Source organism: Anolis carolinensis, chromosome 4, assembly GCF_035594765.1.
Source record: "Anolis carolinensis isolate JA03-04 chromosome 4, rAnoCar3.1.pri, whole genome shotgun sequence".
Classification (NCBI taxonomy): Eukaryota; Metazoa; Chordata; class Lepidosauria; order Squamata; family Dactyloidae; genus Anolis; species Anolis carolinensis.
This window is the reverse complement of record NC_085844.1, coordinates 177,569,168-177,583,165: the sequence shown is the minus strand read 5'-3', so window position 1 is coordinate 177,583,165 and position 13,998 is coordinate 177,569,168. Positions and strand designations below refer to the sequence as shown.

Here is a 13,998-nt window from a genome sequence, read left to right as displayed (position 1 = left end):
AATAATGTATTTTACTACACGTCTCTCCAGTATGTAAGTGCATAGCAATCTCATATCAGTTTGGCTTGATGAAGGACAGTGGTAACAAACGTTTTGTTGAGTAAATTTGCTGTTGTTTGTTCCTTCTAGCAGGCTAGAGTATTGTGGGACTGTATCACAGATGGGCAATCTTGGTAGGTTCAATTCTCTACCTCAAAATCTACAATTTTTAAAGCAAGAACAGGAAGTGTGTAAAAGTCCCCTTACAGTTTTGAAAAGCTGTATTTAAAAAAATCCTGGAGATTAGTGCAGATCCAAAATACAGTTAAAACAGATTTTCCCAGTTACTTTGTTCTTAATTCTCAATTTTTTCTCCTCTGGAAGATTACTGGGTATTTAGTAGTTCTGCAGCTGTAGCAGTATATGTGTATGTGATGTCGTTTGTGGCTCCTATAAGGATTTGTGACACCCCAGAAAGTTGAGTAAAGGAAGTTACTATTTGATCATGGAGGTACCTAATATTGACTGAAAGTTGGAAGCATAATTAATGTACACACGCATGTGTATATTCATAAAGTGTCATAGGCCTCATTTGATTTGGGTGTGTGTGTGGAACTCCAATTAATTTTTTTAAAACTACAAGACTTTACAAGTAAGCCATTTTCATGTCCAACAAGACTTCACCTTTATTACAGTTGTGACATGGGCTACTGTTTATCGGAATAATTTTGTGGAGGTCTTATTAAGGAGGTTAATATTGAAAATATTTGAAATCTGTGTCATAACACTTGTGTCTAAGTATAGACTATCTGGAAATTTGAAATATTTTTCAAATCTGCACCTGATGATTCATGGGGTGGAGACCTGAGTAGTGATTAGTTATCTCATTAGCATATTTCTTATACAGAAGTTGGAGTGATTGCTGCTATCTCTTGTTCTGTTAAGCAAGTATCTGATGTTTCTTTACTGCACTTTTACAATGTTTAGGTCTCAGGAAAGATATACTGGATTCTGGTATTTGTATCCAGAAACTGGATCCTATTCATAGTATAATAGCAATGACCTTGAGAAGGAGAGTATTGGAGTAGGACCAAGCACAACCTCCATGAGTCCATTTTAGCTGAATAGTTTTTATCTCTGTTGTAACTCCTAGATAAGTATTTTTTTACTAACACAAACTTAGTTAGAAAACTACAACCCTGTTGGATTCAAACACTATGCTTGTTATTTTTGCCTTCATCATTCCTAGGAACATACAACAGAGCATGTTAATATGGGCATTTCTTGATTCCCATTAAGTAATTTCTATGATATCTACTAATAGATTGTATGTCATGGCAGTTGATTAGATCCTGGTACCAAATGACAACTACTGGTACTTTGTCTTCTCTCTGTGTTTCAGGTACAGCTTAGGTGTAATGAGATGTTATTTTCAATCACATGCTACCTGAAGTTCTGTGTAACCGATACCACCCACTTTTTGTCCAACTTCCATTAATAATGCTTTGTAGCAGTGATATGTAGAAAGTGTGTTGGCAGCTGCCTCTGTCCTGGCAACTTGTCTGGTCACTTTGGGAGAAAATGAAAAATATTATTAGCAGGCTCTAGGTAGCTGAGGAAAGATGCAGAAAGGGAATTACTTCATGTTAATCACACAAATCCTATATTAATCTCATGGATAAGTAGGCTTGTTCGATTGTAGTGGATGTTTATTCTGACTAAATATGTTTTGTGGACGAGAACAAAAGAAATCTGATATGGAAAGTGACGCTTAGCTGGCTGTGACATCTTTTCTGGGGATGGTTATCTGAAAAATGCCAGTTTCCTTCTATTTTGTTTTTTGGTGGTAATTTATTATTGTACATATTATTGTACAGCTTGGAATAAACACATGCACATGTATACTCTCACAGAGATATCTGTTTTGGAAAATACATCAAGTGATATTGCTATTAGCACCGGTAGCACCAAAATATTGCAATTGTTCAAGTTCTCCAGAATCTTTTAGTAACTAATGGCCCATTGTAGGAAACTAAAAGATACAGAAAGTCCCTGGGTTGTTTTTTCGTTTAGATCTACATGACATTTTCCCATTCCACAATCTTCACAGGGAACTTTCACCAAGAACTTTCCATTCCCGCACTTCAAATTAGTTTAAATTAAACTTCCCCCCCCCCCAAAAAGCACCATGGCTGTCTCTTTGTTGCATATATGGAATAGTTAAAATGAACACTATAAAGAAACATAACTGTTTCTAGTACTCAGATTCAATAAAGATCACACAAGGAAAAGAGGAATGCTATTAATAAAATAAAATGATCCTCAAGTGTAATATTTCTAAAACACTTTAATACCTTGAAAGCAACATCTGAATAATTAAAAAGGGCTCAGTGGAACTTGGTGACAGTTTTTTAAATGTTGCCTGATTTAGATGTGACATATTAGCAACAGGAGGGGAAGAGCACATGGGAGGAAGGGGAGGGTGGCTAACCCAGAATATTCAAGAAAGAATGTGGATCCAAAACCCATACATGTATAGGTTAAAAAAAGAACTAGGAAATCTTGATATATTCAGGGACTTTTTTCTTTTCTCCATAAGACCAAAGTTAGGGTAGGCAACAGTGAGAGCCACACTAGCTTTCCAAGAGCCCTTGGAAGCTGCACCTTCTCCCACAATAAATATACCATTTTGCTTCCAAACACTCTATATGGAGCAAGGAAGCAGTTCAGGGTCTTTCTGGGCAATAGAAGGCAATTTGCGGGCATTTTGAGGCAATTTTTAGGAAAGACTTTACAAAATTTTGTTTTGACCCCTGGTTTCTACATTGCAGAAGTCCTCGAAATATGTGTGAAAATGTCTTCTACATATGCCTAAAGATCATTTTGGGGGATTTTAAAGCAGTCCCCTCCCCAAATGGGTGGCCTTGGTAGCCACAACAAGAGCACTCAGGGACTTGCATCTTAAATGACATAAGAATTTGGAGATGGAAGAAGAAATAAAAACCCTAAAATTTCAGGTAGTTTGAACATGAGTTTTGTAGTTAATAGAGGAACCCTGGTGGTGAAGTGCATTGAAGCACTGAGCTGGAGACCGAAAGGTTCCAGGTTCAAACCCCAGGAGCAGCGTGAGCGGCCGCTGTTAGCTCCAGCTCCTGCCAACCTAGCAGTTTGAAAAAATGCCAATGTGAGTAGATCAATAGGTACTGCTCTGGCAGGAAGGTAACGGCGCTCCATACAGTCATGCCGGCCACATGACCATGGAGGTGTCTACGGACAACGCCAGCTCTTTGGCTTAGAAATGGAGATGAGCACCAACCCCCAGAGTCAGACATGACTGGACTTAACGTCAGGGGAAACCTTTACCTTTACCTTTTGTAGTTAATAATAATAATAATAAACTTTATTTTTATATTTCGCCCCATCTCCCTGAAGGGACTCGGGGCGGCTCACAACAGTGACAAGCCCAACAATGACACAACATATTTGACAAAAACTTAAAACATTTCAACAATAAAGAAAATAATATAATGAAGAATACATTAAAATCCAAGCAGATAAAATCAGAGTAATTAAAAGCATTAAACTCTGTCTTAGAATGGAAACTAGAGACAATCACTGCTGATGATACAATTTTCAGGTTATGTGTGTTTCTTGTCATTATTTCTTTATTTCTTTATATCCTGTCTTCCTCTCAAAAATGTGACTCAAGACAGCTAGCAAAATAATACAAATTTTAGAAATACATAAACATGTTTATAATGTACAAATATAGAAGTTAATGAAAATGCAATTACACAGTTTGTGAAGCTAAATAATTAATAACTAAACGCTATAAGCCACACAGTACATCAGTAAAAGCTGGTAGCACAAAAATGTTTTCAGGTGCTGATGGGAGAAGAGGGAGGGAGCCATCCTGGCCTCCTAGGAAGTTAGTGTTAAAAAGTGGGAGCTGGCACTGAGAAGGCCCCCTCTTCTCTGTTCCCACCAAACAAGCCTGTGGTGGTAGTATGGAAAGAAGGGCCTCTTCAGATGATCAGAAAGCCCTAATATTCTAGTCTCAGTCTCTCTCTCTCTCTCTCTCTCTCTCTCTCTCTCTCTCTCTCTCTCTCTCTCTCTCTCTATATATATATATATATATATATATATATATATATCTGTAGTGTGTGTTTTATTATGGAGTAAATAACAAAACCACTGAACCAAATCACACCAAATTTGGCCACAAAAGACATAGTCATCCAAAATATGTAATTCAAACAAAAAAAAAACCTAGAAAAATAAATTCCAAATTAGAGGACCAGGAAAAGCCTTTTCCCCCTAGCTGCCAGTTAGAAGGTCAGGCCCCGCTCACTTCATCTCCTAGCAACCCACTCAGCAACAATGGTGCCCAGGGCTTCTTCACGCAGGCCTCTTCTACACTGCCTATAAAATACAGATTATCTTATTTGAACTGGATTACATGGCAGTGTAGACTCAAGGCCCTTCCACACCTATATAACCCAGAATGCCAAGACAGGATAATCCACAGTATCTGCTTTGAACTGGATTACCTTGAGTCCACACTGCCATATAATCCAGTTCAGTGTGGATTTTATACAGCTGTGTAGAAGGGGCCTCATATAATCCAGTTCTAAGCAGATCATTTAAGATTATAAATATAATATATAATAATTGCTGTGTTATAATAATACAGTATAATGTCTAAAATCAGGACAGTAAATAAAGAGCAACACTCTGAAAACGGGAATTCCAGAAAGGAAACAACTAGGGCTAGCTCTCACCTCCCAACAAAGGATTCCTCCAGGCAGGAAGCAGCCAGGCTTTGAAGCTGCAAGGCCATTAAATGCTAATCAAGGTGACTAATTGCAGCATTCAAACTTGCTGCACTGAGATTATTCATTGCTATTCAACCTGGCCAACCAAGAATTCCACAAGGTAGAAAACGGCCAGGCTTGCAAGCAGCAAGGCTATTCAGTGTTGTTCAGCCTGGCCAACCAAGATTTCCCCTAGATAGAAAACCCTCAGGTTTTGAGGCCACAAGGCTACTCTGTCCCATTCAACCTGCCCAAGGAAGGATGCCCCTATATAGAAAGCGGCCAGCCTTTCAAGCAGCAAGCCTATTCCATTGTATTCCAGCTCACCAAACAAGGATTCACATAAGAAGGAAATGGCCAGGCTTTGAGGCTGGAAGGCTATTTACTGCTATTCCACCTGGTCAACAAATGGTTCCCATAAGCCACAGCAACGTGTGGCAGGGCACAGCTAGTAAAACTATATGATCCTTTAGATAGCCTGAACCTAAGCCATACAGGTCATCACCAGCACTTTGAATTGTACCTGGAAATGGACTGGCAGCCAGCTACTGTAAAACAGCAAGCCCCGCCCTAGTGAGGCAATCCAAAAAGATACCATGATAAATGATGTAAAAAGTTGCAGAGATGTCCAGCAGAACCAGTACAGACACACTCTTCCTGTGCAGTTTCTGCCATAGACTATCCACCAAGATGACTAAAGCACTCTCCATCCCACAACAAGACCTTAAACCAAACTGAAATGGATTTAGATAATTCATCCCATCCAGGAATCCCTGTAATTACAAAGCCACCACAATCTCCAGTAGTTGTTTTATGTTGTTTTAAATTGCTTTAGTAGTGTTAATAGTTTCATTATATTTTAATGTTTACTTTTTGTATAGTTTTAACTATGTTGAAATCAGTTGTGTTTGCAAGCTATTGTAAGTGTAATCTTGGGGAAAAGTTAATATTAGCACTACAATGCAAAGTCATCTCAGGTAGGACGTGGCTGGAAACTGCATTTTTGTTTGCCACTATACTATTGCTGACAAGCATTGATACTGTCTTGGCAAGATATTCTATTTCAGCTGTGAAATGTATACGTCAAGTCTTTCAGAAGGCTTACAGTAGCATTTTCTGCATCTTTTGGTGATCCCTCTGGGGTCCTTTTCTTAAGAACTTTGGGCTCTCCGTGAACTCGCACGTTCTCTTCGCTCGTCGGTGAGGCCCTTCTCTCGCTCCCACCACCCTCACAGTCGCGGTTGGTGGGGACGAGAGAGAGGGCCTTCTCCGTCATGGCCCCCCGGCTTAGGAACTCGCTCCCTAGAGAGATCAGGCAGGCCCCTACCCTCCTCTCCTTCCGTAGGAGCTTAAAAACCTGGCTCTTTGATACTTAATTTGGTGTCGGACTGATCTATCTGCCCATTTTATAATAGCCCCATTCTCGAGGTGTTGCCAATGCTATATTGCACGTTGTCCATTTCAACTGTGAAATTACCTTCCCCATTTCGGCCCATTTCGGCCCATGTTGCACCTTGCCTGGGTTCTATGAATTAGTCTCCAGTGTTAATATTGTATGTTTTATGTTGATTTTAACGATTGTTTTTACTGTAATTGATGTTTTTATTGGATAACTGTTTTATTGCTGTGTTTTGATATTTGATTGTTTTATCGGGCAAGGCCCCATGTAAGCCGCCCCGAGTCCCTTCGGGGAGATGGGGCAGGGTATAAAAATAAATTTGTTGTTGTTGTTATTATTATTATTATTATTATTATTAACTGAAGGCCCAAAGTGTTTTGACATTCTTCCAATAAATTCGGAAAACTCTTGTCAAGATCACTGAAAGCTATCAGAATAGCCAAATGTATCATCTCAAAGAGAGTGAAGTGCCCATAGTACAGGACACTTGCATCAAAATAGTATGTCACTCCCACTTTCCATTCTGTCTGTTTATAGCCTGTTTAGTTTACTTCAAGGCATGGCCTCACAAATTAATTTGCATGTTTTGCTTGCACTGGAGTTGTGATGTGTTTAACCCAGGTATTTGCTTTTAGGGTGTTCTATGTATACTTATTAAAAGTAAAATGATTGAAACTCAGTATGAGTATGTTATGTAAAACTAGCATTATTATTTAAACTTGAAGTATAATAAACTTTAGGGGAATGGCAACCTGTCCTGTTATTTTTTAAATGAAGAATCCCGAATTCATGCCCCTTTCGCATGTTTATGTCCTTTTCTAAGTTGGTGTTCAGCACATGATAGCTATTGTATGGTTAGTTAGTAATTAAATTCTCTTAGTATGCTGGAGCATTGGTCAACATTTTGCTTTCATTCAAATGACTGCTCCAGATTTGCTCCCCAGTAGCTTCAGACATTTTCATTACACATAAAATTACTCTCATGCCAACTCTTATTTAATTATTACCTTGTTTGTTTAATAGCAGACTGACAAAACCATTTTTCATAGAGTAGTTTAATTTCTCCCATTATATTAAGACCACTTCTGTGCATTTTTAATATTCTTCCAGCTCGAGATGCTGATGAAAGAGAGAAATGGATTCATGCTTTAGAAGAAACTATCCTACGTCATACCCTTCAACTTCAGGTGAGTTTATTATAATCTCTGTGAGAATGCTGGGTTAAGATGAAGTTGAAACTGATACATGCATTCTTAATGTAATACAGAATAATCCGGTTTTATCAAATATAACCCCTTTTCCTGTGTGTGCCTTCACATCATTTCCAACTTATGTTGACCCTATCATGGAAGTTTCTGAGGCAGAGAACGTGTGACCAATTTCTTCTCCATATTCATGAATGCATAATATCTCTTCCACTGAATATGAAATGAGGTCATTTTACATATCCATCTAGAAGATAATGGGTATGTTTTGCATTGCTGCTGTGTTGCCAGTTTGTGTATGAAACCTTTGTAGTGAAGAGCTAGAGATCACTATGGAGACTTCTGGGGGATGCCTTATCTGTAGTCTGTTTAATGATACTTTTCTAAGATATTTTTTTCCATTTCTGTGTTTTATTGTTTTCATGTTGTGTTTAATATATATATCTGTAATATGGAAATACAGCATAACCCCTGTAACCATGGGGGATAAGTTCCAAGACACACAAACATCCCATGGATGCCTGAAAGAGCAGGTAATAGGAAACCCTGTTTTGACTATATTTGGGGGAGAAGTATCCCATAGAATTGTATGGAGGGTTTGGAGAGGTCCAGAAACACTTCCAGAGAGGGAAGATATTTTTTGGAGTGTGGACGTGTGAAATCATGGACATTGCATCTCCAGATAAGATGGTGGTAGTATAGTGTGAGTTAAGGATCGGAACCAGTATTCACAACTTTTTACCAGGGAACTACTTCATGCATACATTAATAGGCTAAGTAAAAGATTAATTCTAGCAGAAAATATTATTTTGTGAAAATGGCATTGGCTTTAAGATGGCCTGGAATCTTGTAAATGGGGTTTGGATAAGGCCAAGTGACAGATACTTTAAAATGTAAGCTATCTATCTTATTAATTCTTCATATTATGAAAAAAAGCTGTTTTACTGTAACTAACAATGCTCAGTTTCTTGTTCACAGCCTTTGCAAAACAAGCCACCATCCGAACCTAGATCTCTGTTCTGTTTACATTATGAATATTTTCATGTTATCTTTATTGCTTTTAGAATGCTATAAACTTTTATAGTATTGTACAAATAATGATAGATAATGATGCTTGTTTCCTGTATGCTCCATTAGAAACCACCAATGTCTGTTATTTGGGAACATCATATCAAAGCAAAACTCGAGACTGCTGTTTTGAAATCTTAGTTTCAGTCTTGTTAAAAGTTGATAACCAGACCAAAGGTCAAAGAGCACAAATGTTTTGCTTTCTAGATCCTAGTTTCATTTAAGGATAAGGACATTTAGACATGCTTGTCTTCAAGTGATTTTTAAAGAGCCTAAAGTGCAGCTGTCATGGCAAGAATTGTTCAGTTGGGGGGGGGGGCTTCCTTTCTTTGAGGCTGAGAGTGTGACTTGCCTGCTGTCACCTATAAGTGGCTTAGCAGGGATTTGAACCTTAGTCTCTAGAGGGGTAGTGGGGGGCTCAAAGCACTCATCAGGCTGCCCCCCCTAACTGTAGTGTAGTTCAGACGGTTTTTAATGTGCATTGGTGTTGTCAAAGGCTTTCATGGCTGGTATCACTGGGTTGCTGCGAGTTTTCCGGACTGTATGGCCATGTTCCAGAAGCATTCTCTCCTGACGTTTCGCCCGCATCTATGGCATGCATCCTCAGAGGTTATGAGGTTTACTGGAAACTCTGCAAGTGGGGTTTCTATATCTGTGGAATGTTCAAGATGGGAGAAAGAACTCTTGTCTGCCTGACGCAAGTGTGAGTGTTCCAATTGGCCACCTTGACTAGCATTCAATAGTCTTTCAGTTTCAAGGTTTGGCTGTTTACTGCCAGGCGGACTCCTTTGTTGGGAAGTGTTAGCTGGCCACGATTGATTCATGCTCGGAATTCTTCTGTTTTCTGAGTGGTATTTATTTGCTGTCCAGATTTTAGAGTTTTTTTAAATACCGGTAGCCAGATTTTGTTCATTTTCATGGTCTCCTCCTTTCTGATACATAGCCATACATCCCGGAAAACTCACAGCAACCCAATGCGCGTTAGTTTAGTGATCTTTTCCGCGATTAATAGCAACCACTGTGGCATGCCTTTGGAGGCGGTTGGTTTCTATTGTCGTTGGCCCATGTCAATGTATAGTACGGAAAACATGGAGGCTGCAAGGCCCTGCATTTAGTCAGGAGGACACGTCTGTGCGCAAGGACGGGATGAGAGGGCGGCGAGGCGAGGGCGGGAGGCGGCTAGCGAAAGAAAGCCTCTCCAACCGGAAAGAGCTTTCGGCGAGGAAGCGGCCGGAGGCGTTTTGGCGCGTCAGCCGAACCAGGAGGCGGGCAAGAAAGACCTACTGAATGAACTCGCGTGGCCTGGGAGCGCTTCGTCGCCGTAGGAGGGTGAAGTGGCCTTTCGACTCCAGAGTCTGGAGGCACGTTGTCGCCGTGCGGGTTCCCAGGAGGAGGAGGAGGAGGGAGAAGGGAAGGCAGCAGCTCAATGCGCTTGGCTCTTTTGTGTCTGTCGCGCTCCCCTCGCAGCGGGAGAGGAAGGAGAGGGAGGGCCGGGCAGGGAGGCACCTGACCCGTAGCCAATCGGGAGGCCCCTTGGTGCGGAGGCGAGCGGCGGACGGACAAGGGAGGGAGGGAGGGGAGGGCGGCGTTGTCCCTGAGGGCAGGGGGCCCAGCCTCGGGGAGACCCCGCCCGGAAGCAGGAAGGGCACCTATGGCTTGCGTGAGTAGGAGCCTGCGTCGCGAGTGGCGTCACGTCGGAGTGGGCAGCAGGGAGGAAGGGAGGGGCGGCCTGCTGCGCGGAGGAAGGCCCACCCGCACAGCTGGATCCTTCCCTCCCGTGGGTGACCTCGCCTGTCGTGCCTTTGCAGCGGGGTAGGCAAGGCAAGGCAGGGAGGGACGTACAAAGCGAGCCAGTCCCGGGCAAAACAGGTCCGATCTTCTCTGGGAGTCTGTGCCGAAGGTACAGGAAAGGAAGAGCGGGCTGAATATTGGAGGCATATTTCTCGATCTTTCAGCCTGGAAGTGGCTAGGACTGCAATGATCTTGCTTGTATTAGAAGCTGGATCTCCAAGCAGGCCGTTGTTTGTTGAAAATTAGTTGATCATTAACGATGTTTGTGTTCGGACTATGTTTGAAAGTGAGGACTGAAGGTCCCTGTCAAATGTAAGTAATGTCGTTTCGTTGGCCTTGGGGCTCATATTGCAAATTGAAATGCAGTGATTGCTCCTGAGTGGCTGGAGGAATTGGGTCATACATTGTGATCCAGTACAAAGATTGCCACACTGCTGAATGGAATGAGAACTGAGCTCCTGCAGTACCTACTGGTGTGCTGTTCTCATAATACAGCTGATTTTTTCCATAACTGTTTGCACTTTTTTAAAGAGATCTGGGAATGTGGATATGGGAAACATTAAGGGACAGGTAACCACTGTGAGTCTATTCTATTCTAAAGGTTATAGTATTTTGACAGATATATTGCTTGAAATGGAGCCCTGGTGGCGCAGCGGATTAAACCACTGAGCTGCTGAACTTGTTGACCAAAAGGTTGGCAGTTTGAATCCCACTTTTAGCCCCAGCTTCTGCCACCCTAGCAGTTCGAAAACATGCAAATGTGAGTAGATCAGTAGGTACTGCTCTAGTGGGAAGGTAACAGCACTCTATGCAGTCATGTTGACCACATGACCTTGGAGACGTCTATGGGCAATGCCGGCTCTGGTTTAGAAATTAAGATGAGCACCAACCCCCAGAGTTGGCCACAACTAGACTTATGTTTATCTATTGCTTGTAATGTCTTGAAGCTTGTGTCATTAATACCAAAGTCAGGGTTGTATATGCAGTTGTACAGCTGATTTTTAATACATGGTTATGAAAGCTGGACATTGAATAAAGTTGACAGGAAGAATATTGGCTCACTTGAAATGTGTTGGAGGAGAGGTCTGCAGATGCAGTGAACTGTCAAAAAGACACATGAATGAATGTTAGAGCAAATCAAGTCAGAACTCTCCCAAGAAGCCAAGATAAAATGGAACAGTTGTAATTGGACATCCCACTAGAAGATAGCACTAATTAGAAAACGCAATAATACTTGGTAGGGTGGAAAACAGTAGAAAAGTGGCTATATTGCTGACGAATATGGTCAGTCAAAGAACCCATAGCCCTGAATTTGCAAGCTGTTGCCAATGGGTTGACCTGGAGGTCGTATTCCTAGGTTTGCCATACGTCCCAGTCAATCTGACAGCAGTAAAGATTATAATGTGGTTGAATGATGCATGCTGATCTCTTATGAAATGAATATATGAATTCACTTGTTACCATACCTTACTCTCGGTAGAACCTGAATATCCCTAAATTAAAAGATATTTCCTTAACAAGTATTCATATATTCATTTCCTGAGAAGGTGTTATTGTTCAGTTGTGTTGGAGATTTTAAGTGGACTGCATTCCGTGGTAGTTTTAAGCATCGTGTGCATTTCCTTGATACTTCAGGAGGAATCAGTATATTTTGTGTCATTTATCCTAATATGCCTTGGCAGCTGAATTGCATGCTCTGATTAGTGAGCTTGTAAGGTTATTTTCTGCTTTCATTTTTAAATAACACGTAAACATTGCGATGTTTGGAATATCTGAATGAGGATTTACAATTATTTATGAAAATGTTTCTGTACGTTTCCTACTGTGTAAAATGAAGTCTGGATTACTTAATTTTCTTCTTTTCCTATCTAATTCTAATATCAGATCTGTTTTCTAGTATGTCCATATATTTTGTTTCTTAATCAGGTAATAACTTGTTTATTCTTGCTTCTGGTTTAGAAGAAGGTGACAGAGTGTGAGATAGGCTGTTCTGGAGCAAACATACATAAAACTGTTCATAGGCCTGTACTGGAATATTAGTTCTGCTTAATATAGCTTGAGAATTCATGAGTCAGATTCTATTTTGTAAGGAAACAAGTATAGAACAGTGTCTTTATATGATACTTCCCTATAAAACATCTGACAAAATAACCTTTCCAGAATATAGTTTCAAAACTCTGATATGATGTTAGAGAACTATGGCATTTTTCATGCTTTAATTATATATTGTTTTCATTTATGCCTACATCAAATAATAATTTATTTTTCATATTGATAAAGGTGTTTCTGTGCAGTATGTTTTTTAACTCAGTTGCTGACCAATGTTTCATGAATGGCAGAGGAATAAGCAAACAGAGTTCTGTTTATTCTTTCAATAAAACGTGTTTACGTATTGTACATTTGATTTTGTTCTGTGTTTATGCAGGGTGTGGATTCTGGATTTGTTCCAACTGTCCAAGATTTTGATAAAAAACTTACAGAAGCTGATGCCTATTTACAAATTTTGATAGACCAATTAAAGGTATGTTCAATGTTCTTCCAGTTATACCATTAATTTAATTGATTTAATAGTAAATGCCTACTTGGATTTCCTCCCAGCCGATTAAATAATTGTATGAAATGCTACAAATGTTGAAATTAATATAGCCAGTTCATTTTGATTCTTGTTCTAGTTGTTTCAGCCATTTAATAGGAGTTCCATACTTATATATTTGTTGTAGATACATTCATGTTTATCACTGAAACAAACAGATGTATGTGCAACGGATAAAGTAATCTAAATTTCTTTGTACATTCTAGAGGAGCCATGCCCTATTAGAGCCTTGTATAAAGTTGTTAAAGGACATGCCATATATCTGTCGAGGCTACGTAAGGGGTAGAGTCATTCTCAGGCTCACAACACATCTTGTCTATTATCTGTTTCAGTTCAGTTATGTTTACTTGGCACCATGGGATATACATTCTTTCATATGATCTATCAGAATGCTAAATTGTTTCAGAAGTAAAAAACGTGAGAGACTTCAATTTGTAGTGTGAACGGTTAACATACTTTACAGCAGGCATGGGCAAAATAAGGCCTGGGAGCTGGATGCAGCCCCTTGGACACTTACCTCAGGTCCTCCTCATTTTCCCTGTCCTCTTGGCATAAGGACATAGTGGCCTGCAGCATCCTCATGCAGAAAGGGGGGAGGAGGAAGGCACACAGCAGCTGGGAGCCCTCTGGAGCGCTCTCAGCCAGCATATGTCTCGCCCTCCTCCTGGCATAAGGACGGTGCGAGCAGTCCAGTCCTCAGGCCGAGAGGATGGCCTGAGGAAGGCATGCAGGGGCTGAGTCTCCTCCAGAACATTTTCTGCTGCCGCCTGTCTTGCCCTCTTCCCGGCATAATGCTGAGAGGACAACCTGAAGATCAGAGAGAAGGAGGATTGGGGGAGTCACTGCATGTCTAATTGTCCTCCTGGCATAAGGATGGAGTGAGAAGCTTCATCCTTATGCCAGGAGTACAACCTGAGGATGACCCGGGCCCTGACCCAACCCCTCCCGGCCCCACCCTCTCACAGGCCCTTTCACAGGTACCCTCCCTCCTGCCCTGGCCCAGCCTTCTCATTCAGGCCCACAATGCGGCCCCAAGGGAAAAAGGTTTGCCCATGCCTGTTTTACAGGCAGGCTTTCTTTTATTTTAGAAAAGTTCCAAAGATCTTTAGGATGTCGACTTGGTATAGATAATTAAGAGGAAAGAAGCAA

At 40.8% G+C, this 13,998-nt stretch overlaps 1 protein-coding gene across 8 annotated transcripts in view; it reads left to right on the top strand.

The window, feature by feature from the left end:
* The window catches only part of osbpl9 (oxysterol binding protein like 9), a 99,276-nt gene that overhangs the window by 44,779 nt on the left and 40,499 nt on the right, over positions 1-13,998 (top strand). For 3 of the 8 annotated variants that reach the window (XM_003220296.4, XM_003220298.4, XM_062978312.1), the window contains exons 4-5: positions 7,303-7,379; positions 12,682-12,777. In XM_003220296.4, coding sequence (XP_003220344.2) covers positions 7,303-7,379; positions 12,682-12,777 — 173 coding nt within the window. Of the gene's footprint in view, positions 1-129; positions 174-7,302; positions 7,380-10,027; positions 10,126-10,204; positions 10,366-10,413; positions 10,569-12,681; positions 12,778-13,998 lie in introns of those variants that run through there. The other 5 variants (XM_062978311.1, XM_062978310.1, XM_008109573.3 and 2 more) reach the window with 4 other exon arrangements.